The following is a 24,380-nucleotide window of genomic DNA, read 5'->3' as shown; positions in this document are numbered from 1 at the left end:
TAAACTGCGGGGGAGTTGGCCTGGGGTTGGATCGCTGCTCGGGAACTAACTGGGCATTGGTTGGCAAGTGGTAAGCAATTGCATTGTGCATCACTTGGTTTTGTATATCCCAATTGTTTTATTATTGTTATTATTATAATTATTATTTTCTTCCTTTCTGTCCTGTTAAACTGTTCTTGTCTCAACCCACAAGTTTTATTTTTTTTCTTTCCTGGTTCTCTCCCCCATCCCACTGGGTCGGGGGGAAGTGAGTGAGTGACTGTGTGGTGCTTAGTTGCTGGCTGGGGTTAAAGCACGATAGACCTCATGAAATCAAGAACTTTACCAACACAGAATTGTATTTCAAATTGTGAGTATTCAAAAAGAGCACCGCTTAACTCAGCAAATAACTTTCTGTGATTTATTCAGAGTCAGGGGAAAAGACAGGAGTAAACTGATGCTCCCTGTATTCACTCTGGTGTAAGTCTGGAATAATGTTGGTGGCTTCAGTGGAGTTACTACAAAGTAAATCTGATCTAACTGAATGGAGAATCAGGCTGAAGACTGAATTGACTTCTACTGCAGTTAGTACCACAAAGAAAATACAGAGGAGAGGAACAGTCAGCAGGCTGCAGTTGCCTCTGTGCACCCTCAGTTAAGCTATTCATTAAACTCCATTCTCGCTTGAACAAAGCCTCTGAGGCGAAATGACTTTGTCCAGGTTTCACTAAAGCATGCTTTGAAGGAAAGAAGCTATGCAAATATCAACAAAGACCAAATTTTGCTGCCAACACTTTTGTTAATGGTGGTAATGTCTGAAAAACAGCAAAGGGAAGAGAGATCTCCCTTCTTAAATATCAGACTGAATTTGAAGGAAAGAAAACAGCAATCAAAATTAAACACAAAACATAGATCCCTGACAGTGGTACCAACATTCTTCACTGAGCACTTGGACATATATGAAAGAAAAGCTAAGAAATAATAAATATGGGATCCCACACTGACAGTGGTACATTTATGGCACTGAGGGAGGAAAATCTAACTGGAACACACAAGTACATACAGCTACTTAAAACATAAGAAGGGCTGTCACATTTCTTGCCTCTCTTAATCTTTTTTTCTCTTCTTCCTCTCAAAGGACTTGATTGCCCAATCCTTTAGCTGAGTAACAAAGTTATACATCTCAAAGAAATGCTTGGGCCAAATTTTCACAGGCACGCAGTCAAGGCACACCAGTGAACATGGTCCTGCAGGGAGCTTGAGATCTGACCTGCTGACAAACTCTTTTCCAGAGCAGTCAAATTTTCAAGACAGAGTACACAGGTACTTCCCTATTCGCTATAACGTATACACTCAACCAGTATTTACCCACTCAGGGCACAAGCCGAATGTCTAACCCATGTGCACAAATCTGAATTTTCAGGCAAGAAGAAAGTACTCAAAACTTGCATCAAGCAACATGCTGCCTGCCTGATAATTTTAACTTCTGGCAGTCTCCTTATGCTTCTTGTTCAGTAACAGCCATTAACATTCAAGGAACAATAGAAAATAAAGGCGATACTAGCATTTTGAAGTTGCACCGTGTTTTTAATTTCATAGGAACCAATAAGTGTATGATTGTGGTTATTGTGAACTTTCTCAGTGCTACTAATATCATATGCCAGTTCACAGGCTACTTTGTACAAGTGTATGGGGATGGGTACCCTGGGTTTCATTCAGCAACAATATAAACAAAACCATGAAGACCTGGAACTATGAAAGTAAGCCTATAGTGGTGCAGATTTTAGCAGGACATAGACTACATTCACTATGGCCCAATGGCATCTCTTAGCACTGCATTTTACATCTTTATAGCTTTATGGTGTGATCTCAGAGTAGGTACTTTGCTGATGAAGAATAACTATTTTTTTAACATCTCATCCACTTACTCATGCTAATCTATTTAGAAGGCACCCACAACGGAACAACTAGAAGTGCCTCGCTACAGCACTTACTGCTTTACTAACAAAATATAGCCCATGTTTCTTCATATATATGTGTCTACTCACAACTGGAAGAGATTTAAGACCTTTTAAACCAATATGTTGTGTCAAATATAGTTATCATTCATAACACAAATGGCCACGAGGCGAGGTTATCTTTGGGACCTTTAGGCTGGCTCCCAGTTTCCCAGATGACTGACAGCTCATATCAGCTCTAATCAGCTCATAACAAGAAACAAAATCTTGTCCATACCAAATTCACTACTGGGTAACTGTAAGCTGTGTCTGTGTCACAATATCTCACTTCCTACAGCTAGGATGCTGTACCAGTTCTGACATAAGAGACAACACGCCAGCTTGATAAAAGGTAGAAGAGAGCATACTTCCGTTAATCCGGTCAAGAATTTCTCTCGCTCCAGATGCTGAGACCGGTGCTCATCAGATTCATCAGGGGAATCAAGAGACAGCGACTCCAGAAAGAGGTTTTCCGTGGCGCTGCACCGATCGCTCTCCTTCAGCTTAGACAGTGATGAATTGTCAAACTGAATGGTGTCTGAATCAGAGTAGGATCTTGACCCCATTGGACGAGGCATGTGAAGGTTCCCCTGGGTCGTAAATGGACGAAGGTTACTCTCCTTCTGGTCACACAGAAAACCACCTCCTCTTCGTGGGCTCACTTCTTTCTGAAGCTGGATACAAGGCAAATTAAAAGGAACAGCAATTACTTATGTAGTATATAGCATTCTGCAGAAGTCATCCTTCCCCAGAAGCAAGGCACCTGTGCCCTGAGGAGGCACCTCGAAATCACCACCTGGCTCCAGGGACGACGGCTTTGCTGTACTGGTCCTTCTGCAAAGGGAGATGTCTCTAGGACTTTGATGCTATTACTCATGGGAATTCGAGTGATTAAATATGTATATGTATAGTTATGCTTCTTTACATATATATGTATACATATATACACACTGTGTGCATATATAAACAAAAATAATGCATCTGTCTGTAATCCGATTTTTAAGGAATCAAATCAACACTTACTGTTATTTAAAAGCAATCTTGATATGAGATCCTAAAGCAATACAAGTAGAAGCTCAAGGAAGGGTGAGTGACTTGGAGTGTCATCAAAACAAATACATTTTTCTTCTGGTCAGCAATACAAATTTGCACTTTTGTCTACATCACTTGTTTCCAGAGGTGGAAAATTCCACTTAACAAAAGACAAAAGCTTTGTTTTATAGATTGTCTAGCCCTAACACATGTCTAGAAAGTTGACTATTTGTACAGAACAGCATTATCAAAGGGATGAATTAGGCATGCAAGGCATGCCTGAAGAAAATGCATATTTATGGAAGGTCCATCAAAGCTATTAACTCTACACTTTGCAAAAGCTGGGCAAAGAGATGGTGAACCACTAGTGAAATTGCCAATCTTAAAATTAGATTATGTGATCAACTTCTCCTTTAACTGTAAATACAACAGGATAGATAAAGTAAGTGAAATTTTCAAACATGATGAATGACAGCAGGAATCTGATAAGTAACTAATTTTTTGCTAGGGCAGCATGCTAAGATTAGTGACAATCACCTGCAAATGCAAATCACTCCCTAGGACCCTAGAGACTGACTACCAACAAAACACATCATTTTAATCTTGTTGCATGTGTTTGGAAAAATAAACAGACACTGTATTGCCTAATGTTGACCAGAACATTTTAGGTCCCAAATGATTAAATTTGCACTTGGGCTGAAATCAGTGAGATTTTTGCTTGATTCAGGTCTACAAAAAGGAATGCATCTTCAGTGTTTTTCTCATGATATACAAAATCTGAAACAGTTTTATTAAAAGGAGCTAATTTAAGGTATCATATAAAGGTAGGGTCTGGAAGACCCTGGAGATCCTGGAGTCCATTCCCCAGCGCATGGGCAAGACCCAAAGCAAGGAGAAATGGTAATCACATGTTTTCTGTATGTATAGTTCCAGTTGCAAGCTCTTCCAGATTTTCAGAGATCCTATAAAGATAATGATCTGGGAACCTTTATGAGAAAACAGTATAGATACAGGCTCACTCTCTGAATCTCAGACAGCTGACAGGAGAATTAAAGTGACAAATACTGGCCTAGCTTTTCAAGAGTGACTAATGATTTTGAGTCCCTGTGTGTTTATACCTTTAAACACGCAACTTTTCATACAGGTGATTTTGTGGGTTTAAGTATTTGCCAGTGTGCTCTGTGCACAATTAGCTTTAGGAGCACAGAGGAGGGAGATTCTCTAAGGGTAAACAAAGTGACACTGTACTAAAAAAGAAAAAAACACAACTTTGAGCTCTGAAAAAAAGTAGGTCATTGTGTTTTTTATATGTGAGCAGTATTCCCATAACCATCCAGTGTAAAGTATTTTATATATTTTATACATTGGTGTGAGCTTCTCCCTTATCATACATGTATTATTCAGGAGCTGTGTGAAAGCAGACAGGCATAAAGCATTAGTATGAAATTTGGCACACATGCTTCTGCCATCTCTTAGACTCTGTTTTGCAAACATACACACTGGTGAGTCTCCTCATCCCCTACATATTGCCATACATGGAATACACATAGAAAAACCCTGGGGAGAAAGACTTCAGAGATATACTAATTGTTTCCATATAAAGCAGGGCATGAGTGCAATCTGAGAGGATATTCAACTAAAAGCCTGTAAATATTTGGAAGCTTTCTGTCACACAGGCAAATGTTTGACTGGAAGCAAAGATGGACTTACGAAGTTTTTCAGGCAGGTAGCCAAGATTTCAGATGTTATTTCTGACCATCTAGTTGTCTGAAATTAGCTTGATATAATATTTTTTATTTCCCCTATCTATTGCTAATTCTGTCTACAACTCTGTTCTACAGTAAATGTATGGTTGAAGCCTAGAGGTTTCAGAATACTAACAAAAGAAATCAGCTCCAGGACTAGTTAAGAGCTATCTTGTAGGCTCTCCTAAGATGACACTGAGAGGTTATGTCAGGTTTAAAGAAAATCAAAGGCTAGGTAACATTAACAGGGATTTCTCTGTCTCTTCCTTCAATGTGCCGCATTCCCAGGGAAGAGAAAAAGCAGTCTTTAAACAGGTTAAGTCCCTCAAGCTATTGAGGATACACTGAAGAGATAATATTAAAAAATAGTTGATAGGGGCAGCAGCACAAACATCCGAAGGGGTACCAGTGACTATCTGAAGAAAAGTTTGTGTCCACATCCTTAGTACACTGGGAAATTTTCTGAGGGTTATTTAATTCCTATTGTGCATGAAGAATGCACAGGAGGCAGTTTGGCCACTGAAACTCAACAGTTAGAAACCAGCTCAGTCAAGCCATGGAGAACTCGGCACCTTCTGCCACTGAACCTGGAAACCAGGTAATTTGGATGAAGAGCTCTGCTACAAGCCTTCCTAAGCTCACAGGTGTTGGTTGTTTTATCTTAGGAGACGTACTATTGGGCTGCTTTATAAGGGCTAGCTCAACAAGCTGCATGAAGTATACACAAAACCCCTCAGATAAATGGGAGATTAAAAAATCCAGAATATAATCTATTGACATTTTTAAATTTAGAAACTAAAAAAAATCACCTTTCTTTGTCTGTAAAACCTTCATATTGGTCACTGCCCACTCAGACCTACACTTTTAGCAGTGATTTTAGAAATATCCATAGAGTACAGATTTTCCTAAGTGCCTCTCTGTGGGTTTAACAGCCATAGCTTAAACTGAGGTATAGTCTTGCACTCATAATATTTACAGCCTGGTGTCTTTTCTTTAGCTTCTTCTTTCAGCCCAGGCATGGGAATGTAAGACACAGATAACGAACCCTTTTCTAAAACTCATGAAGTTACACTGGACTTTCATCAACTTAACTTGTGAAGCTACTTTGTGCTTCATTCAAGTGTAGTGCTCCCTAGAGAGCATGCACAAATCTGGTGCTGTTTCATTTCTGATGTTCTAAGGACAGAAAGTATTCAGTTAATTGAGGACCCACAATTTCAGTTGTTTTTCTTGCTTTTCCTGGAATGCATGACTCAGAGCTGAACAATGTTCAGTCAGAAACGGTGTATTAACTTTCCCTCATTAAACTTTTTATTTTTTGTGTGGCTTCCAACCAAATAATAAATTCATTAGGTATAATTTGTCTCTAATACCAAGCAGACGAAAGTATGGATAGGCACGAAAAACAAGGGGACAGGTATGCAGTTATCAGATTTGCAAATGATAGCTGAGGTGTGCACAAAATTCACGTGACCAAGGTCAGAAATATCTTCTGAATGTTTAGTATTGATAGCTGTTTATTTGTTAACATTCAGGGCCCTTTGTCTTAACCCCTGGGTTCTTTTCCTAGAGAAAAAGAATTCAGTTGAGACTGAACAGTTACAGCAGCTGCATCTTTGGTGGCTAATTCACAGATGAACAGACTTTTTTGGCAGGAAGCTATATATCAAACCTTGAATAACCCTGCATGTGGGATTGAGTGTTTTAGCATGAAGAGATGCACAGAAGCTTTCAGAGTGAATCGATGTGACCATGCCTGTCCGGGGTAATTGAAATGAGGCAGGAAATGGCCTTTAACCTGGAGTTGATTTCTTATAAGTGGTCTTTTATAGGGATTATGAGCATTTTCCTTTTACTCCCTTGTGTGTGTAAATTGTTTTGTAGCATGAGAAACACTGATGTAGCTAAGGAACCAAAATTTTTCCTGTGCTCCTTCTTAATGCAGTTTCTTGACCTTGACCTGAGGGTAGTAATGGTGCAATGCCTCATGCTTGCAGCCAGCCATTGCTCACCCCAACATGACTTCTTACCTGCTCTATCCGCCTGAGCAGCTCCTTCTTTTGACGCTCCCATTCTTGCCGGTCTCTATCAAGCCTGTCCAGGAGCTCCACCTTTTCCCGGTTCCAATTCTTCTCACTGTGCTGGATCTGCCAGCGGAGGTCCATCACCACACCATGACTCTCAGCCAGAAGCTTCTTGTGCTCCTCTCTTTCCCTTTTAAAAGCTCCCTTTGCATCAGAAGTGAGTCCTCTTTCTCCTGAAGTGTTCTCACTCTTCCCTTCCAGCTGGCATTAAAGTGAAACATTACTAGGACATTCAATTTTCTGTGGTAAAAGCCTGTGTCTGACAATGAATTTGAGTTAAAGACCTAAGTCCACAAAGGTAATGGCAAAATTTTGGCAATTCTTAGATATTAGGATCTCAATAAATGATCAAATATGTTCAACTTGAACAAAGTTTTACAATCAAGACAGTGCAAACCATAGTGAACAATTTCTCAAGATCTATAATTTCCTGCTATTAAGGCATCAGTTATGATCTTTCTGATGGGAGTGTGGGTACCAGCAATGAAGGAAACATGGAGATAAACTCCAGCCTCATCATAATCTGTGGGACAATTGCCAGGACAACAGCCACTGCTCTGCTTTTGTGCTCTCACTCAGTGCACCCAAAACGTAGAGAGAGTGCATTCATCTTCTGAAGAGACTTTTCCCAGAACAACCCTCAGCAATGGTCTTATTGTACAGCACGTCACACCTTCCAACAAAGGAGGGTGTTAGTAGCAGAAGGAGATGTACCAAGATCATCCCCCCATCTCTGCAGGTTCTGGTGTCTGAACTGATTTCTAGGGCAGTTAGCTGATGCTGCCTTCCCTCCCTTCTTCTTCACTTCATGCTCAGGCATCAGCTCCATCAGATCAGAAGAGCTGGCCCAAGGTAACAGAGTCATAGGAAAATGCAGGCTCCATGGGGTGTCAGGAGGTCTCTAGTAGTCCAACCCCTGTTTCCAGCAGGGTTGGCTCTGAGATCAGATTGGTCGTGCAGGACTTTGTTCAGCTGGATCCTGACAAACCTCCAAGGGCAGGGATGGCCCAACCTGGGCCACTGCTGGAATGTTGTCAGAGTGAAAAAAGTGCTCAATGGTTTTATGTAAGTTCAAGCGAGCAAAGAATTTATCCCTGAAGCCTGACCTTTTGTTGACAACTCAGTAGATGTGTGAGTGACTCAGAATGGGATAAGTCTCCGTCCCCTGGCTCTGCAGGTGAACTGAAGTGAAAAGCAGTGAAAACTCATTTCTACTTCTGTTAAGTTAAAGTTGTCCTCAAAAAGGAGAGACAGTAGGTCTGCTGGGAAACATGCTCCTTTAGCAAGAGAGGACGACACCCTCACCTTGCCTTTTGTGGAGAACAAGCCCAAACTTTCTGAGCAAAGGGAAGTTCAGACTGGATTCAGGAGTAAAGCTTACTAGTCTCTGGAACAGCCTCTCCAAATAAATGGCCAAGCGATCATTGCTTGAGTCATTTAAAATTGTACTGAACTGCAAAGAACATCCTGTTACAGCCACTTGCATTGACAGGGAAATCTTAAAACACCTGCGTCCTCTACCACTAATATCCAAAGTCCAGTTGTTTCAAATGACCAAACAAACAACCGACCAACCGACCAAAAAAATCAATTATAAAAAAGCAGCATCCTGTAAAGTCCACATGACACTATCTTTCTCATACTTATCCTATTTGTGCAGTGCAAATTTGTGGGACCCGCAATGATGCCTGAGAGGCTGTCCTGCACACAACTGTATAGCTTGGTGGCGGACTGGAGGTGCCATGGGGCAGAAATGCAGAACATCCCAGGACAGACACCTTTGTGCTGCAGATCCATGATGGGAGACACCATTCTGGGCAGCGTGGCTCCTCAAGAAGCCAGAAAGCTTTGCTGCCTTCCTGCCCACTACCCCACCATGTTGACTGCCCACATGTTAGTTCAGCAATATATAAAAATATCACTGCTAGTTTCCAAACTCACTGCTAACTTCAGGGGATGGCCTCTTGCCCTTTGGTACATCCTTCCTCTGTCCATCCACAAGGCCCCAGCTCCATTTCATGGTGTTGCAGGAGTCAAAGTTGGTGCTGCATCCAGGGTCAGCAATGTTTGCACCTATTCTTTTAGGTTTGTTTGCTTTAATTTTACTGTTCTGTGCCTCCCACCCCGGATCGCTCTTGCAAGTTCCTGCTGGGTTTACTAAGTAGCTGTGACACTAAATAATCATGAATTTCAGGAGTATCACTGCACAGCTGAGATCAGTCAAAATAATAAGGGACTAATGAAGTAAACTCTGCACAGTTTCCTTACACCTAAGTTTGACAGAGGGCTATTTAGGACTTATTCTTTGTGATATATGTAAGTCATCTTTCAAGGACCTTTGATGCCACTGCAGACTTCTCATCTTGCAATAGGAACTCTTAAGTGAGGTGGCTGGAGTGTCTGGGATAAATCCAGCTAGGCTGGAGTGCAGACTTTTACAACTCTGCTGCCTCCTGGGGAATAATGCCACATGCAGCAGCAGTAGCTATGGCTAGCATGCTAAGTTGTGAAGACACACCAACGCCTGCGATAAATTCTTTAGCTGGTATGAAGCATGAAAATGCTAAAAGCAACCTATAAAGCAAACAAATGCTCAGTTGCAATATATACAGTTTATATGATTATCCTATAAAGCAAATTCCTTCTTCCATTTTTTTGAATCTCAAAAAAATAGCAAAATGTTGAACCTCAACAAGACTAATCCTCTCTCTCCCCTTACACCACTGAGTTCTTCACCACCACTGGGCAAATTCTCAGCCTTTCAGTTAGCAAAGAAGACAGGCAGTGGTGCCTGCAAAGAGCAAGGAAGCTGAAAGAGGCAGTGGAGAGTAAGAACATGCTCCAGAGGAGCGATATCCCAAGAATGTATGGCTGCTGTTAGAGTGCCATGCCCAAGCTGCCAAAATACAGTAAGTCATCCCATGCCGGATCATGGGCTCACCCAGACCAGAGCCCTGGCTCTTACCCCATTTGAGAAGAATACAAGAAGTCTCTAAGTACAAAGATGAGCAAAACCAAGGCAAGTATACAGTGATACACCTTCAGAATAATTAGCTGGTGTTCAGTGATTTGGGACCTAAAACCTTCTCCAGTCAGAGGCAGTTTTCTTTAGATTCAGAAGACAGTTCTTGGTGCCTATGGAAAGCAGAACAATGCTCCTGGCAAGGAGAGAGTCCTCCTGCCTCTGTTTTGACAAAACAGCTCCAATCATGGAGGAAAGGTCCATAGGCGGCTCCTTACCATGAAAGTCTAGGTGTGACTTTCCCAAACCTGCTAACTACTAAGGGTGGCCAGATGCCTCCCCATGGGCACCACAGCTTATATTCCCTCCAGGCATCCTGAAGGTGGACCATTTGTCAAAGTCCTAGTGAGGGTCTGTGTCCTTACATGCAAGTTCTCAAAGCATACACAGGGTTTGGCCCCTCATACTGACTACCTCCTTCTTCCAAACTTTTCTCAGTTCCCAGTTCCTGGAATAGTGGGATTTTTTACTTGCCCACCTGGAAGCTGAGAATTACTGGGACTTCTTATTGGCTCAGCATTATCACAATTTTATCTTAAAAACAATGCCTAAGGTTCCTTCTGCCAAATAAGATATACATGCATTTCTGACAGCTGTCCTGATTTTGGCTGGGATAGAGTTAATTTTCTTCCTTGTATACTGTTATGTTTTGGGTTCAGCATGAGAAGAATGTTGATAACACACTGATGTTTTCAGTTGTTGCTAAGTAGTGTTTAGACTAAGTCAAGGATTTTTCAGCTTCTCATGCCCAGCCAGCAAAAAGGCTGGAGGGGCACAAGAAGTTGGGAGGGGTAACAGCCAGGACAGCTGACCCAAACTGGCCAAAGGAATATTCCATACCATGGGATGTCATGCCCAGTATCTAAACTGAGGGCAGTTGGCCAGGGAGGGGTGGATTGCTGCATGGGAACTGACTGGGCATTGGTCAGCGAGTGGTGAGCAATTGCAGCGTGCATCAGTTGTTTTGTGTGTTCCAAAACTTTTATTATTATTATTGTCATTTTAGTATTGTTATTACTATCATTATTAGTTTCTTCCTTTCTGTTCTACTAAACTGTTCTTATCTCAACCCACGAGTTTTACCTTTTTGTTTCCTGATTCTCTCCCCCATCCCACTGGGTCAGGGGTAAGTGAGTGAGTGACTGTATGGTGCTTTGTTTCTGGCTGGGGTTGAACCATGACACAGCCAAGACTTTTATTTTTAATGATATATGGAGTACTAAAAATCCAAAGCAACAGGCAACAGTACATTGTCACCTCTGATATGCAGTGGTTTTGTATCAAAAGAGTTTTCTTTCCTTTTTTCTTTCTTTCCTTTTTTCTTTCTTTCCTATACAGAGAGTTGAAGTATCAAAATGCAAAAACATTGTCAGTAACTATTAATTAGGAGTTGACTCTCTTGAGGAAAATGCTCTTGTTAACTGACCTGCTGCTTCACAAAAAAAGTGGAAAACAGCAGCAGTGAAGACAACAGTGGAGACTAGAATGGCCTTGATTATCTGTGGGCTTGTCAGGGGGTTGGCAGCTCTATATGAAACCTACAGTGGGAGCGCTGTTCAGCCCACTGCTTCATCACTACCAGTCAAAACAACAAAATGACATAATGAGTTCCTCGTACCCATACCAACCTGACAGACTTGGCTATTTAGTTAAAGCTGTTGTTATGCCACATGTTGGTCACAGAATAGCAACGGCTGTTAACATGACTATATGTAATGCTGGCATTTTACATGTTGCTCACTAGCTCCTCCCATTTTGATCCTGAAATTGAACCTATAGTTAAAACACCCCATATTTTGAATCTTTAACATTAGTTTGAGTTAAATTTATGATGGTATTATTTCTATTTCAGGTTTATTACATTATTATTTTTATATTAATTTTTTAATTGTCTCCTTGTAATTGTGAGCACACACACCAGACCTCAGTGGGACACTTAAATTGTTTGCCCTATCCTAATTGACGTTGTAATGATTGATGTGCTATCTTTTTGCTACTGCTTTAGGGACCTGTTTTTAGTGTGAAATAGAAATGTTGTGGGGAATTGGCCAATGAAGACAGTTTTACATCTTAAATATTGACCAGTTTAATTCTTTTCATTGGCTTGAAAAAATGTTAAAAGTAACACTCATGGATCAGCAATTACTATAAGTTATACTTTATTACCAGTGGAGCAATGGAGGTAGGAAAGAACCTGATAAGATTTGCCCTAGAAGGAAAGGGGCAAACCTTTCTTCTCCCTGCACAGGAGTGGCAGCACCACCCTGATGCCAAACAGCAGCCAAAGAGGCAGCCTGGGAGTTTATCTCCCCCATGAAAGCAAAGCATGCAAGCTCTGAATTGGCAGTTTGTTGTCAGACTAACTTTCTCTAAGTTTTGTTCTTTGTTGCCATCTCGAGTTTAAGGTAAATATGTCACTGAGGTTTTATTTTGGGAGGAGCAAAAATGGGAATTGATTTTGTTTCCTTTTTTCAAGTTAACGGTTGTCTGGAAATGTGAACTGAGAATCTGAATCTGTTGAGAGAAAACTGCTAAAATGAAAGCTTCTTCCTTCATTCTGGGAAAGCAGCCTACAGTATCTGGGCAGGAAAAGCAGCACTTGCATCTCAGCTCTGTGCATCAGAGTGAGTCTCTGATGTTCAGTAAATCCTTCTAAATGTACCACCCTCCCGGCAGTGAGTATTTTTATTATATTTGTCTTCTACAGAGAAGCTCTACAATTACAAATCCTTTTCTTAAGACCTGAACATACTAATTCTCCCACTCCTCCCCCCTTCAATGCGGAAAATTAGAGCTTTCATGCCATCAGCGTTGGAAATGAATCCTTGTGGGTTTTTTGCCTATTTGTTTTCATATTGCTTCAGAAACAGTACATCTTCTGTGAACAGCCATAGATGACACTGAAGCACCTGGCACCAGATTTTATATACATACTTCTGCAGGTAGCTAGAGCTCTCTCTTCAGTGGGGTACCAGCCATCACTAACCAGTAGCTTTGAATAGCTGGTTTAATATTAACATATTGATCTATCACTTCAGTATTATTAAATCACTCTTTTCTCTCCTATGCATCAAATACCACAGTTGTTATGTGCCAAGGCACAAAGACGAGCTAATTGTGAGCATGCCAACATCAAGACATTTTTCTCTCCTATAAATGCCAATAAATACAGACACCTGCATGTCTCATTACTGCAGCTGATACATTACCAGTCAATTCTTCTAAGAAAATACAGCAAGAAGAGGTTCAGTTCCTTTGTCCTCACCTACTTTACAGAGTACCTCCTACACGAGCACTTGTACTGGGACAACCGGAATCCAAGAGGGAAATCAAAGGCAAAGCTTTGCTCAGGCTTCAGGGGGCCTTTCAGGCACATGGGTAAAATTAATAAATATAGTCCCTTTCCTGGCTGTCACAGATTTCCCATTTCATTAAGCACCTCAGCCATTCTTTACCAGTGTTGGAAGCAGGGGATGTTACCTGTTCAAGGTGACACTTCAGTTCAGTCATTTCCACCTCCCAGGCTGCTTTGTGCAGGGCATACTGCTGCTGCAGCCCTTGGCGCTCGCGTTCCTCATCCCGCAGCTCCGTGCCGAAGTCATCCAGCAAACCCTTCAGAGCATTCAGGAGCTTCCGATTTTCACTTGCCTGACACAACAAAGCAAATGACACGCTGTCATTGGATGGCTTTAGCCTCCAGTTTCATTTTTAGGAGAAAAAGTGCCCGCAAGTCCACTGCATGGAACACAAAGTGCCTGCGCTAACTTTTGCATGAGAAAACTAAGAATAGCAATCCCTTCTCTGTCTACAGGCTGGCCAGGGAAGTGGTTGAGTCACTATGCCTGGAGGTATTTAAAAGATGTGTAGACATGGCGCTTAGGGACATGGTTTAGTGGTGGACTTGGCAGTGTTAGGTTTACTGTTGGACTCAATGATCTTAAGTGTCTTTTCCAACCTAAATGATTCTATGATTCTGCAATTCTGTGATGTTAGCCCTACTCCTGAAGCACCCATGAAAGCCAAAGATACTTCAGTCACCCTGAAAGAGGCACTAAGCATCTTTCTGGACTGACGACATCTCTAATAACTTCTTTTTTAATATTGTAAACCAAAGCTAGAGTATCATTCCTGAGGTTTGTTGGGTAGTTGGCTGTCTCATACATACATGCACTGCTCAGCATCAAACCTCAAATATTTGTAAACTACATATAAAGAAAAGGGATTACTTTTCAATGCTTTTGTATTATCAGATAAAATTACTTTGGAAAAAAAAAAGTGAGGTTTTGAGCTGAGTATCTCGGCTAAGGTGTTTCACTAGTCTGTACTTCACATTTCTGCTTAGTTCCAGGCAGCTGCACGCAGGTTAGCTTTGCAGCAGCACCCTGTTTGGTACCAAAGGCATGAATGCCAGGTAGACCACTTTCCCTCTTGAAGATGGGATCAAAGAGCAAATCCCCATCCATGTCTTGTTGAGAATGTTGTGGTCATACTGTCTGTGCTCTTATGCTAGCCAGGAGCCAAGAATGGAGTTAAATTGAAAGTCTAGCCCAGAGCTGACATCTGGTCTTGGCAAGTACTGAAAGACAGCATGTATACTTATTCAAATATCTAATATTTTTTTTCTTTGTTTTGGCATTTACTTTCTGCACTTTCCGCACATCTGGAGACTTGCAAAACCTGTCATTATTATGTTAAATATTGTAAAACATTTTTTTTAAGATTTATTCTGTATCAGTAACATGAACGGTATCCCACCTTTTTTTACAGTCATTGAATTAGAAAACAGAAATGTGTAACATGATTTATTTATCCAAAATTTAAATAAAATATTCCCAATGAGCCTCTATAAAGATCAGGAAGTAGCCAGAGATTGTATTTGACAAGTTATTCTGAATAGAAAGGACTTTCAAGAAAATTATACTTGATTGGCAGACACAGCATGAGCAGAAAAATGGGAAAGCTTACTCAACAAATTCAGCATTTAATCACCTGGTTCTCATAAATGCATTGGCTTCCTTGGGAAGGCCTAACCAAAATTAGCTGTCTCGATTCTTGCATGCTAGTCTAATTGATTTTATTTTTTATTTATTTTCCCAAGTGGAAGCTTCCTGCAATTCCTCTTATGTGGTATTTCATGAAATACCTATACGGGGACTTCTTTGTAGACAAGTCAAGTAAACAGATGTATGAAAAAAATCTAAATAATTTTCATGTGTTTTTTTTTCAGTGGCAATACAGAGAAAATTTTATGCAGACAGCTGAGATGATTTCAAACACTCATCAGATTTTTTGCATCACTGAACCCACCTCACCCACTCTTGTAATCACTAATCAGACATACCATGGTGCCTTTTCTCTTTAAAAAACAAACAAATGTGGTCTACTTTTTCCAAGTAATTTGATTCATCAGCAAAAATATGCTAGGTGCAGGGAAATGTCTGCAGGTGCTCACTGACTGACCTATAATCTGTCTGGGCTAATGAAATGTGATGGTGTACAACATGGGGTTTTATAAGAAATGCACCCACAGAAGCAGAATTAATTCCATTAACATTCAATGCCAATTAGCAGTTTCCTACTATACAGCAGCAGTCTCCGTCATGCATATAAGATCACCTACTTTTCAATATGTAATGAGATTCTATGTTTCCACCATGCATTTTTGTTCTGATATCCAATTAAGGCTAAATTCTCCAAACATCTCAAGCCCCTTGTGTAGTAATCAGAATAAGAGCTCTTTTGAAGATTTGTCCTTAGTGTCACAACAGGAGCTGCTGGGTATTGACTGCATCAAAATCTGGCCTCATCCTCTTTGAAAAACCTGACCCCAAATGTCTATGAAGTGCCTTCATCCAAGAGCCACGTTCTGTGTTTTCTGGTATGCTGCATAAACCTTTATCTGGCAAAGTACTCTGAAGGCTCCACGAGGGAAATGAGGCAGAAGAAAAAATAAACCCAAATAACACTAAAGCAAGCTACATCCCTCCTTCCTGTGCATACATTTGATAGATTCAGTCCTGTAAAACTAGGTTTGCAAAGAAAGAAGTTATGGACTAGTACAGAGAGGAGTCAAAAGAGCCTCATTGCAGGTTTGTAGCCTACTGGGATGAGGGCATGTCTTACATCAGTGTTGCTGTTATGAGACAAGTATCCCAGGTGCCCCCTGGGCTTGATGGGATTTTAATTAACTTGCCAATATAAATCCAATGTTGTTTACATACTTTCAATTCCTGCAGTGAAGTCTCTTTTGCAAGACTTTGTATTTACAGTCTGAAGTTGGGGAGGTCTGTGTGATTATTTTTTCTGTTTTGCCAAACTGGAATGTTTTTGGAGAACAGACAAAGTACTTTTGAAACAATGTGCTCTGAAATATAACATTTACATCTAGACATGTTTTAGATTTCTGTTGGTAAAACTACCAAACAACTTCTGCATAAAAATAAGTCCCATAGATACATAACAAGGATTGTTATGGTCTTCTCCTTCCTTCCAGGGATGTTGTACAGGCAGAAGAAACGGGGCATGGCTGTTATTCCCTGGACAGTCTCCCATGCAAGGAGCTGGCTCTTTAGTACCTTACCAGTTACCGAAATTTAGAGCATGGAGGAATCTGATGGATTCACAACTGATCTAAGAGAATTACAAAAGCAGTTTAAAGTCTTGTTGCATCCAAAGCTCAGGATTTATATAGGTAAAGGAAACAACAGCTGACAGTAAGTAAAAACTTAATGTAGTAAAACTCAATTCCATGTCTTTGGAGTCAACCCCAGAAATGGGAGCCTCCAGCTCTAGAAAAGTTTGGGACCAGAACAGTTGTTTGAAGCTTGGTTCTGCTTTTAATCACAATTCTTTTTTCTCTGAGAATTTCACTTAAGAATTTAGTCACAGTCTGGTATTACAAGCAGGTTAGTAGAGCAGTCAATTAAAACACAAGGTCAGGAATAAGAACTATGCATTTTCTCTGTCTAATCACAAATCTAAGCAAAAGTGAAGTAGGATCTTGGTGCAAATCATTTTAGTATATTTAGGTCTTAATCACTATTCCTTTGGGCTTTTCACTTAGGTAAGGTTTGAAAACAAATATTGTATGAGCAAAAACCAACTAACTGGGGATTTTCTTGACTCCCACCCAGCAACACCATTGACTGTTGTCCTGGTTTCAGCTGGGATAGAGTTAACTGTCTTCCTAGTAGCTGGTACAGTGCTATGTTTTGAGTTCAGTATGTGAAGAATGTTGATAACACACTGATGTTTTCAGGTGTTGCTCAGTAGTGTTTAGACTAAAGTCAAGGATTTTTCAGCTTCTCATGCCCAGCCAGCGAGAAAGCTGGAGGGGCACAAGAAGTTGGCACAGGACACAGCCAGGGCACCTGACCCAAACTGGCCAACGGGGTATTCTATACCATGGGATGTCCCATCTAGTATAGGAACTGGGAAGTGGAGGGGCAGGGAATCACCACTCGGGGACTGGCTGGGTGTTGGTCCGCGGGTGGTGAGCAATTGCCCTGTGCATCATTTGTACATTCCAATCCTTTTATTATTGCTGTTGTCATTTTATTAGTGTTATCATTATCACTATTAGTTTCTTCTTTTCTGTTCTATTAAACCATTCTTATCTCAACCCACAAGTTTTACTTCTTTTTCCCGATTTTCTCCCCCATCCCGCTGGATGGGGGGGGAGTGAGTGAGTGGCTGCGTGGTGCTTAGTTGCTGGCTGGGGTTAAACCACGACAGCTGTATTGGTTTTTAATGTTTTTTTCCACTGGACCACAGATGTGTAAACTCTTTTCTTCTTACTCCCCTAATCTTACACCATCCAACAGGCATCTCACCCTTTCTACTCAACTGAACCAAAGCTCTTCCTTTTTCCACAGGCTATTCACCCTGATCTCTTACTACATAGAAATGCTGACTTACAGCAAGCCCTCCTCTACTGTGCTGCCAGCCTGACTTGCCTGCTTATCTCCTGCCTGTGACTAGACTTCACGCTTGGCTCTTGAGCCTCATCAGCTCCTTGCCCGACCCTTTCTTGGCTACCAGCCAAAGGACAACGCCATGAAGAGAAAGATGAATTGGCCCTTCCCAGAGTCCCCATCTACTCTGCCTCTCATCAACTAATGTTTTTTCTCCCCTCTCCCCTCTGCTGTGCCTTCATTCATCCACACACTGGCCACATAAAAATCCCAGACAAGTGAGATGTGTACTTTCCACCAAGTCGAGTACCCCAAATCATAGTAATATAAAATCAAAGGCTTCTTGTTAAAATTAAAGCCTCAGGGTTTATCATTTTTCTCAAAACAATTTTTCCAGGCAGGGTGAGAAAGTCAGCAGCAAGAGTGCAGGCTGAAAATACAAGCCATTAAATATTAATATTAAATGTTAAAGATAAATACGGGTTATTCCAAGTTACCATATGCCCTTTCTTTTTTCTGACCTAGTTATCTCAGCCACTCTTAGACTATTGCAAAATTTCCTTCTTAATGTGAAACAAGTGCTGATGAATTTCATCTCGGAGCTTGCCAGGCAGAACCAGCAACTTAGGGCTCTCCTGGGCAGGTGCAAACCTTGGAGAGTTCCAGCTTCACCACTCACTGCAAACTCCCCATACAAACAGTGCTTTTATCCAGCTGCAGGCTTGAGGAACCTGCAGAAGACCCCCAAAACCCTGGGTGTTTTCCAGTGCAGCCTGGCTAGTCAGTGGTATACTGGGAGGTGAGCACTGCTGAGATCCACCCCTTCAGGAAGGATGTGCTCTGGGTCTGCTGATACTCTCAGAGCTTTTAAAGCTGGGACAACACAGGCAAAGTGTTTTCTTGCTCTGTTTTTGTTTAGTTAATGTGAATTAAATGGAGCTGATGTTTACGGGTGAAAGTCTGTAATGCGTGTAGAGCAAGGACCAGGTTCTGTGAGGTTGGTGAGCACAGTGAAGGTCCTGCACGCAGGAGGTTTGCAGACCCAAGCCATCCACCACAGTGAGATGGACAATTCAGACCCAACTGATACTAAAGTGTGTGCAGGCAGATCAGGGCTCTGGCAGAGCCTCAAGGGTGCAGGAGGTGTGCAGGCAACTAATCTGTCATGGTCCTCCAGAAGACACTTCTGATGCCCTGAATCTATGACAGCATCAGAATTAACCTGCACTAGGGCTTCCTATTTCTGTGCCAGAGAATAATCACAAACTTTTCTTGCCATTGACAAATACAAGCCTCATAACACTGAAAACCCTTCTCACATGGCTGTCAATAAACACAGTGGTTATGAGAAGATTCACTAGTGTGAGTGGGCAAAAAAAGTGCTTAAAATGAGAAACATTTAGCAAACTCACTCATTCTTGCAGTGTTGAAATAGCACTTTTTTCCTGTTTGGAAGGTGTTATGGATTTGTGCGGTGCGGGTTTTTTTGGTAGTGGGGGAGGGGACCACAGGGGTGGCTCCTGTGAGAAGCTGCTCGAAGCTTCCCCAGCTCCAAGTCAGACCCACCGCTGGCCCAGGCTGAGCCCGTCAGCAACGGTGGTAGCACCTCTGGGAGAACAGATTTAGGAAGGGGAACCTGCAATGAGTGGGGGAGTGGGATGTGAGAGGAACCCCTCTGCAGACACCGAGGTCAGTGAGGAGGAAGGAGGGGAGGAGGGGTGCCTGAGGCAGTGGATGCCCCTGCAGCCCCGATGGTGAACGGTGGAGCAGATGCCCACCTGCAGCCCATGGAGGAGCCCGCGCTGGACCAGGTGGGTGCCCCCAAAGATGGCCGTGACTCCATGGGAAAGCCCACGCTGGAGCGGTCTGTGACTGAAGAGCTGCAGCCCACAGAAAGGACCCACGCCAGGGAAGTTCGTGGAGGACCGTCTCCCATGGGAGGGAGCCCCCGGTGGAGCAGGGACCGAGTGCGGAGTCCTCCTCCCCCCGAGGAGGAAGGAGCGGCAGAGACCGGGTGTGGGGAGCTGACCCCAACCCCCATCCCCTGAGCTGACCCCAACCCCCATCCCCTGTTCCCCTGCGCCGCCGGGGGGAGGAGGTGGAGAGAACCGGGAGTGGGGTTGAGGGCTGGGGGGAAGGTGTTCTAAGGTTTGGGTTTACTTCTCAGTGTCCTTGTTTTGTTTTGATTGGTAGTCAATTAAATTGATTTTGTTTCTTCCCCAAGTTGTTCCTGTCTTCTGCCCGTGACCATCAGTCGTGAGTGATCCCTCCCAGCCCTTATCTTTTAGGCATTTAAAAACAAGCCCAGTGACAGGAAGGAACTTTTGCATTGTTTTCCCATCATCTCTAAGGGAAACATTAAATACACGTGCTAGTTTCTTAAATTATTTAAAGGGAATAAAATCACCTCTTCTTGCTAAAAGCTTGACAGTAGAATACAATAGATGTGCTCAGACAAGAGGAGCATGTCAATTCTGCAAACCGTCACATACTGATAGATGTTTCTGGGCAAACAGCCACAAGAGGAAATAGGGTTTTTCCACTGATAGCATCTGCCAACAGGACAACAGTAATCATGTGTCTCCTGATTAAATATAAATATAATGGATGAAATCCATTGTAATTGCTGTGTAGTTAGAAGTATTTGTACAAGTATGATTCTAGGTGATTTAACACAGCAACAGAAGAAAATGAACTCCCTTGGAAAATCCAGTTTCCATTCCCAGGGCACGATATAGAAATGGTATAGTACCTGCTTCTGCTGCTGCAGTAATTCTGCAGTCTGCAGCTGTGGTCCGTGATCAGTGCTCTCCGTGGTGGGATGCTGGGAGAAATCGGGCCGTGCAAACACAACATCCTCTTCCTCCTCCTCTCGCTCTGCATCATCCACCTTCTGCTCAGACTGAATGCCAAAGTTGGGCAGGGCCTCAGAGTGCTCAATCTAAAAGGCAAGAGGTGGGACACAGCAACACTCTTTTGCCATTTACCTCAGGGGACAGAAATCTATTGAAGGGCTAAGGGCAGGGACTATCTTCCTCTGCATCCCTGTGGTGGGATATATTAACTTCTATTCTGTAGGCTACAGGAAATTATCTTTGGGTGGGCACATGTTGCATATGTGAACACAACACTATGCAGGCCTGCAAAATAGGAGTTCTGTGCAGCTGAGAAGATGGGTATAATGTAGCATGCTGGATATAATCCATCACACATCCACGAAAAACTATACAAGACACTGTTGTATTGTCTGATGAAGATATGGAGATCAGGAAGTATTCAAATCTTTCACTTTATTCTCTCTACTGTGTTAGCAAAATACATGATCCCAATAATGACTGGAGGTGCATTGATTATAAATTAACCAGTCAAAAAATCCAAACAGTGAAAAAATGAAAGTTATTTTGATATCAGAAAATGAGCTAGTTTACATAAAAGCAAATTAGTACTGCTGAAGTAAAGTAGAAGCAAATTATTTCTAAATAGCTACTCATCTCTTGTTTCTGACTCATATTACTACAGCAGATGAAGGTAAAGATGTTCATCTACCCTTTATCTAAGAATACAAAGCACTGCAGTATTCAACTTAAGCATACTCCTACCAGACCTGGAAGGTTACCTGTACTGCCAAATGCAGCAAACACTGAAAAACACTAGGCACTTAAGCATCAGAAATACTGAGAAAAATTACTTAGTTGCCTTAGCAAATGGCTTCAGAATTGCATGAACCTGCAAAACAAATCTATTATTCTCAAGAATCTTGTATAAAATGTCAGAATGGGTAAACACGTTTTTAAACTTATTTTTTTCTTTAGGTAAGATTTCCAAAGCAAATGGTAACTCTAGATGTGCAACTCAACACAATTTAGCAGCACCTTTCTTCACAGTGCATGTTGGCTGGCAATCACACCCCTGCTGAGATGTGTCATCTTGGGGATTCCAGGTTGTTATGTACTTCTGAAATTCCTGATCTTAATTTAGTTGCTGCTTGGAAAATCACCATGATGACTACTGGCATACTGCTGCTGACGGTGTTAGACGTGTGTATGGAGAAGATGAACAAACAAGAATGATTCACTGTAAGTTCCCACAAGAAGCTGTATAATTCTCCTGCCAACATGAAAACAGAGCTTCCCTCCATCTGTATTGCTGAAGGCTTTGTTAAGGAACACACTGTGCACACGATGAGAAAAATGACAGCACTCAACCCATCTAAACAGATTTGACTCCATCAGCTCGCTAACCTTTTTTTTCTTTCCAAAAATTATTCAGGAGTCCTATCTTTGAGACCTAATTAAATCTTCATTTACTGTGAGAGTGTTTTTCAGGACCAGATGTTTGTACTAGTTAAGGGTTTAGATTTAAAGATGGGTGATCTGTAACATATCATGCAGAACATACTTTAGCACAAGCCAACTTATGAAAAGGCTTAATGTTTCATTTGAATCCCCTTTAAATCTATGTGCAATTATAAAGTTGCTGATGTCACAACATATTTAAAGTCTACACTTAAAGAAGGGACATCCCAGTACCCCCACCGCCTGCAACTTCATCGGGTTAATAAGGTGGGACAGTTACCTCTAATACGTCCTCCCCTTCCTCCTCCATTCGCTTGCCTTGCCTCCAATGTTTCAGCAGCCACTTCAGTTTGACATAAAAGAGAAAAGTGTCCTGCTTGAAATGCCTGAGTTCTTGCTGCAGCAGGCTTTTCTCCTGGTTCCAGGTCTTCTCTTCCAGTTTGTTCTGCAAAGTCAGGCTCTGCACTTCCAAGTCTTTCCTCCGCAGGGTCTGCATGTGCTCCTCCTCCAGCTTTAATGGAACAACAGACACCATGTCAATGGAGTGGTGCCCTGGGGCGATCTTCAGGACTTGTACTTTGTTGGGTGAGACAAACTGAAATCTCTAATTTTCATCAGTAGTGACTAGCTATTGAGTTTGGCTCAATGAGTTCCTCAGCAGTTATGACTGTTGAGGAAATTAGAGGACAGTTGCTGATAAGATTTTTCTAGATAACCATATCCAAATAACCTGCTGTGGAAGTGGACATTTACTTTTAAGATGCATGAGACCTCTGCTGCTGCTTCAATATTTTATACCACTTATATTTTCCTCCCCTTCTTGATTGTATTCCTGCAGTATGTTCCCAGCACAGCCACTACCCCACACTTCTGCACACATCACACCTGCTAAATGCATTTGCAGCCATTCCTACAAGGTGGGACCACAGCTGCCCTTCAGACAACCTGGAATATTATCCTTGCCTCTTCCTTCCCCAGCCACAGACTGATCCGTTCCTCTATGGCTACGTCTCCATCTGCTTCTGGAAGGGCAACGCTTCTGAAGGAACCACATCCAGTATCTCCGATAAAACTACTGGTCCCTCATTTCTCACAGTTCATACTTGGAGGCATCTGAATGACTCAAAATAAACAGTTTCTCATTCCAATACAACTAGATCAGGGACACATACAGAACTGAAGAGACAGGAATAGGTTGCAACTTGGTATTCAACATGTCTCAGTTTCAGTACTAGAAGCACCAAGAAAAGCTCATTCTTCATGCACATGAATAATTACATCTGTTTCAACAGAAGGCCAACTGAAACATTATTCTTTAAACATGACTTCTCCCTCAATATGTTAAAATCAAACCATGGCATGACCTGTGCCCAACAGCACTTGTACAAGTTAGTTGTACAACATCTCATATTCTGCATGCACGAGATAGTGTTTCCACTTCAACCAAGGTGCAGTTCACATTGATCAAAAAAAGACAGATGGAAAATGAGTACAGAGCCACTGCCTACAGATGCCAGTTTCTACTATCTTCCATTCTGCCAAACAACAGCCTCTTCCTTTGTTGACCAGCTCCACAGATGGAATCTATGAAAGCCACAGTACACTAGTGACCACAATGATCTAAACCATAAGAACATACCCTGCAACAAAAAACATTAACACAGGAATGAAGAATACTTCAGAGATTCTTCTTCAGGAGCATGGACCCCCTAGCAATTAATACTGATAAGAAATGTATGCTTGATTTTCATGGCAACATTCAGATGCTTCTGACACGGGGTACTGGTCCATACTAGATGGTTTACTATGGACTTTCCTGCACTTTAAATGATGTCCTCTGTTATAATGCAAATTTTCAGCATCTACGCTATAATGCCCTAAAAAGGTCCTGATTAAATTAAAGTTATTTACAGTAGTTGCTAACTTAGATGGGTTTAAAATGCAGCTTAAAAGTAGTCTGGGACAAAATTAGTTATAATGGCCCAAAAAACATACATGCAATTCCTAATAACATTCATGGAGATTGTACACTGCTAGCACATGTCAATTTGATGTCATTAAACATTGCTAAAAATGAAATAATAAAAAAGGGTGTTTTTTTAATTTTAATTTTTATAAGAAGAAACAACTATAGATTTTGTGTTGATGCAGTTCTTCCACCAGATGAAGTTATGGCTAAATACAGCAAAGATCTGAGTCATTTCCACCAGAAATCCTGGAAGATGATAAAAAAGGAACAATATCAACAGGACGGGATTTAACTTGGAAAAAATGAAGAATCCAGAAGATGCTCTTATTATTCTATTTCTACTG

At 41.7% G+C, this 24,380-nt stretch overlaps 1 protein-coding gene across 11 annotated transcripts in view; it reads right to left on the bottom strand.

The window, feature by feature from the left end:
• MTCL1 (microtubule crosslinking factor 1) overlaps positions 1-24,380 on the bottom strand; it is a 113,733-nt gene that overhangs the window by 11,921 nt on the left and 77,432 nt on the right. For 10 of the 11 annotated variants that reach the window (XM_049830221.1, XM_049830224.1, XM_049830227.1 and 7 more), the window contains 5 exons: positions 22,348-22,578; positions 20,525-20,713; positions 13,340-13,507; positions 6,784-7,038; positions 2,345-2,650 (listed from right to left, as the gene is read on the bottom strand). In XM_049830221.1, coding sequence (XP_049686178.1) covers positions 2,345-2,650; positions 6,784-7,038; positions 13,340-13,507; positions 20,525-20,713; positions 22,348-22,578 — 1,149 coding nt within the window. The remainder of the gene's footprint in view (positions 1-2,344; positions 2,651-6,783; positions 7,039-13,339; positions 13,508-20,524; positions 20,714-22,347; positions 22,579-24,380) is intronic. The other variant, XM_049830230.1, reaches the window with a different exon arrangement.

This window comes from Accipiter gentilis, chromosome 27 (genome assembly GCF_929443795.1).
Source record: "Accipiter gentilis chromosome 27, bAccGen1.1, whole genome shotgun sequence".
Classification (NCBI taxonomy): Eukaryota; Metazoa; Chordata; class Aves; order Accipitriformes; family Accipitridae; genus Astur; species Astur gentilis.
This window is presented reverse-complemented; position numbering and strand designations above follow the sequence as displayed.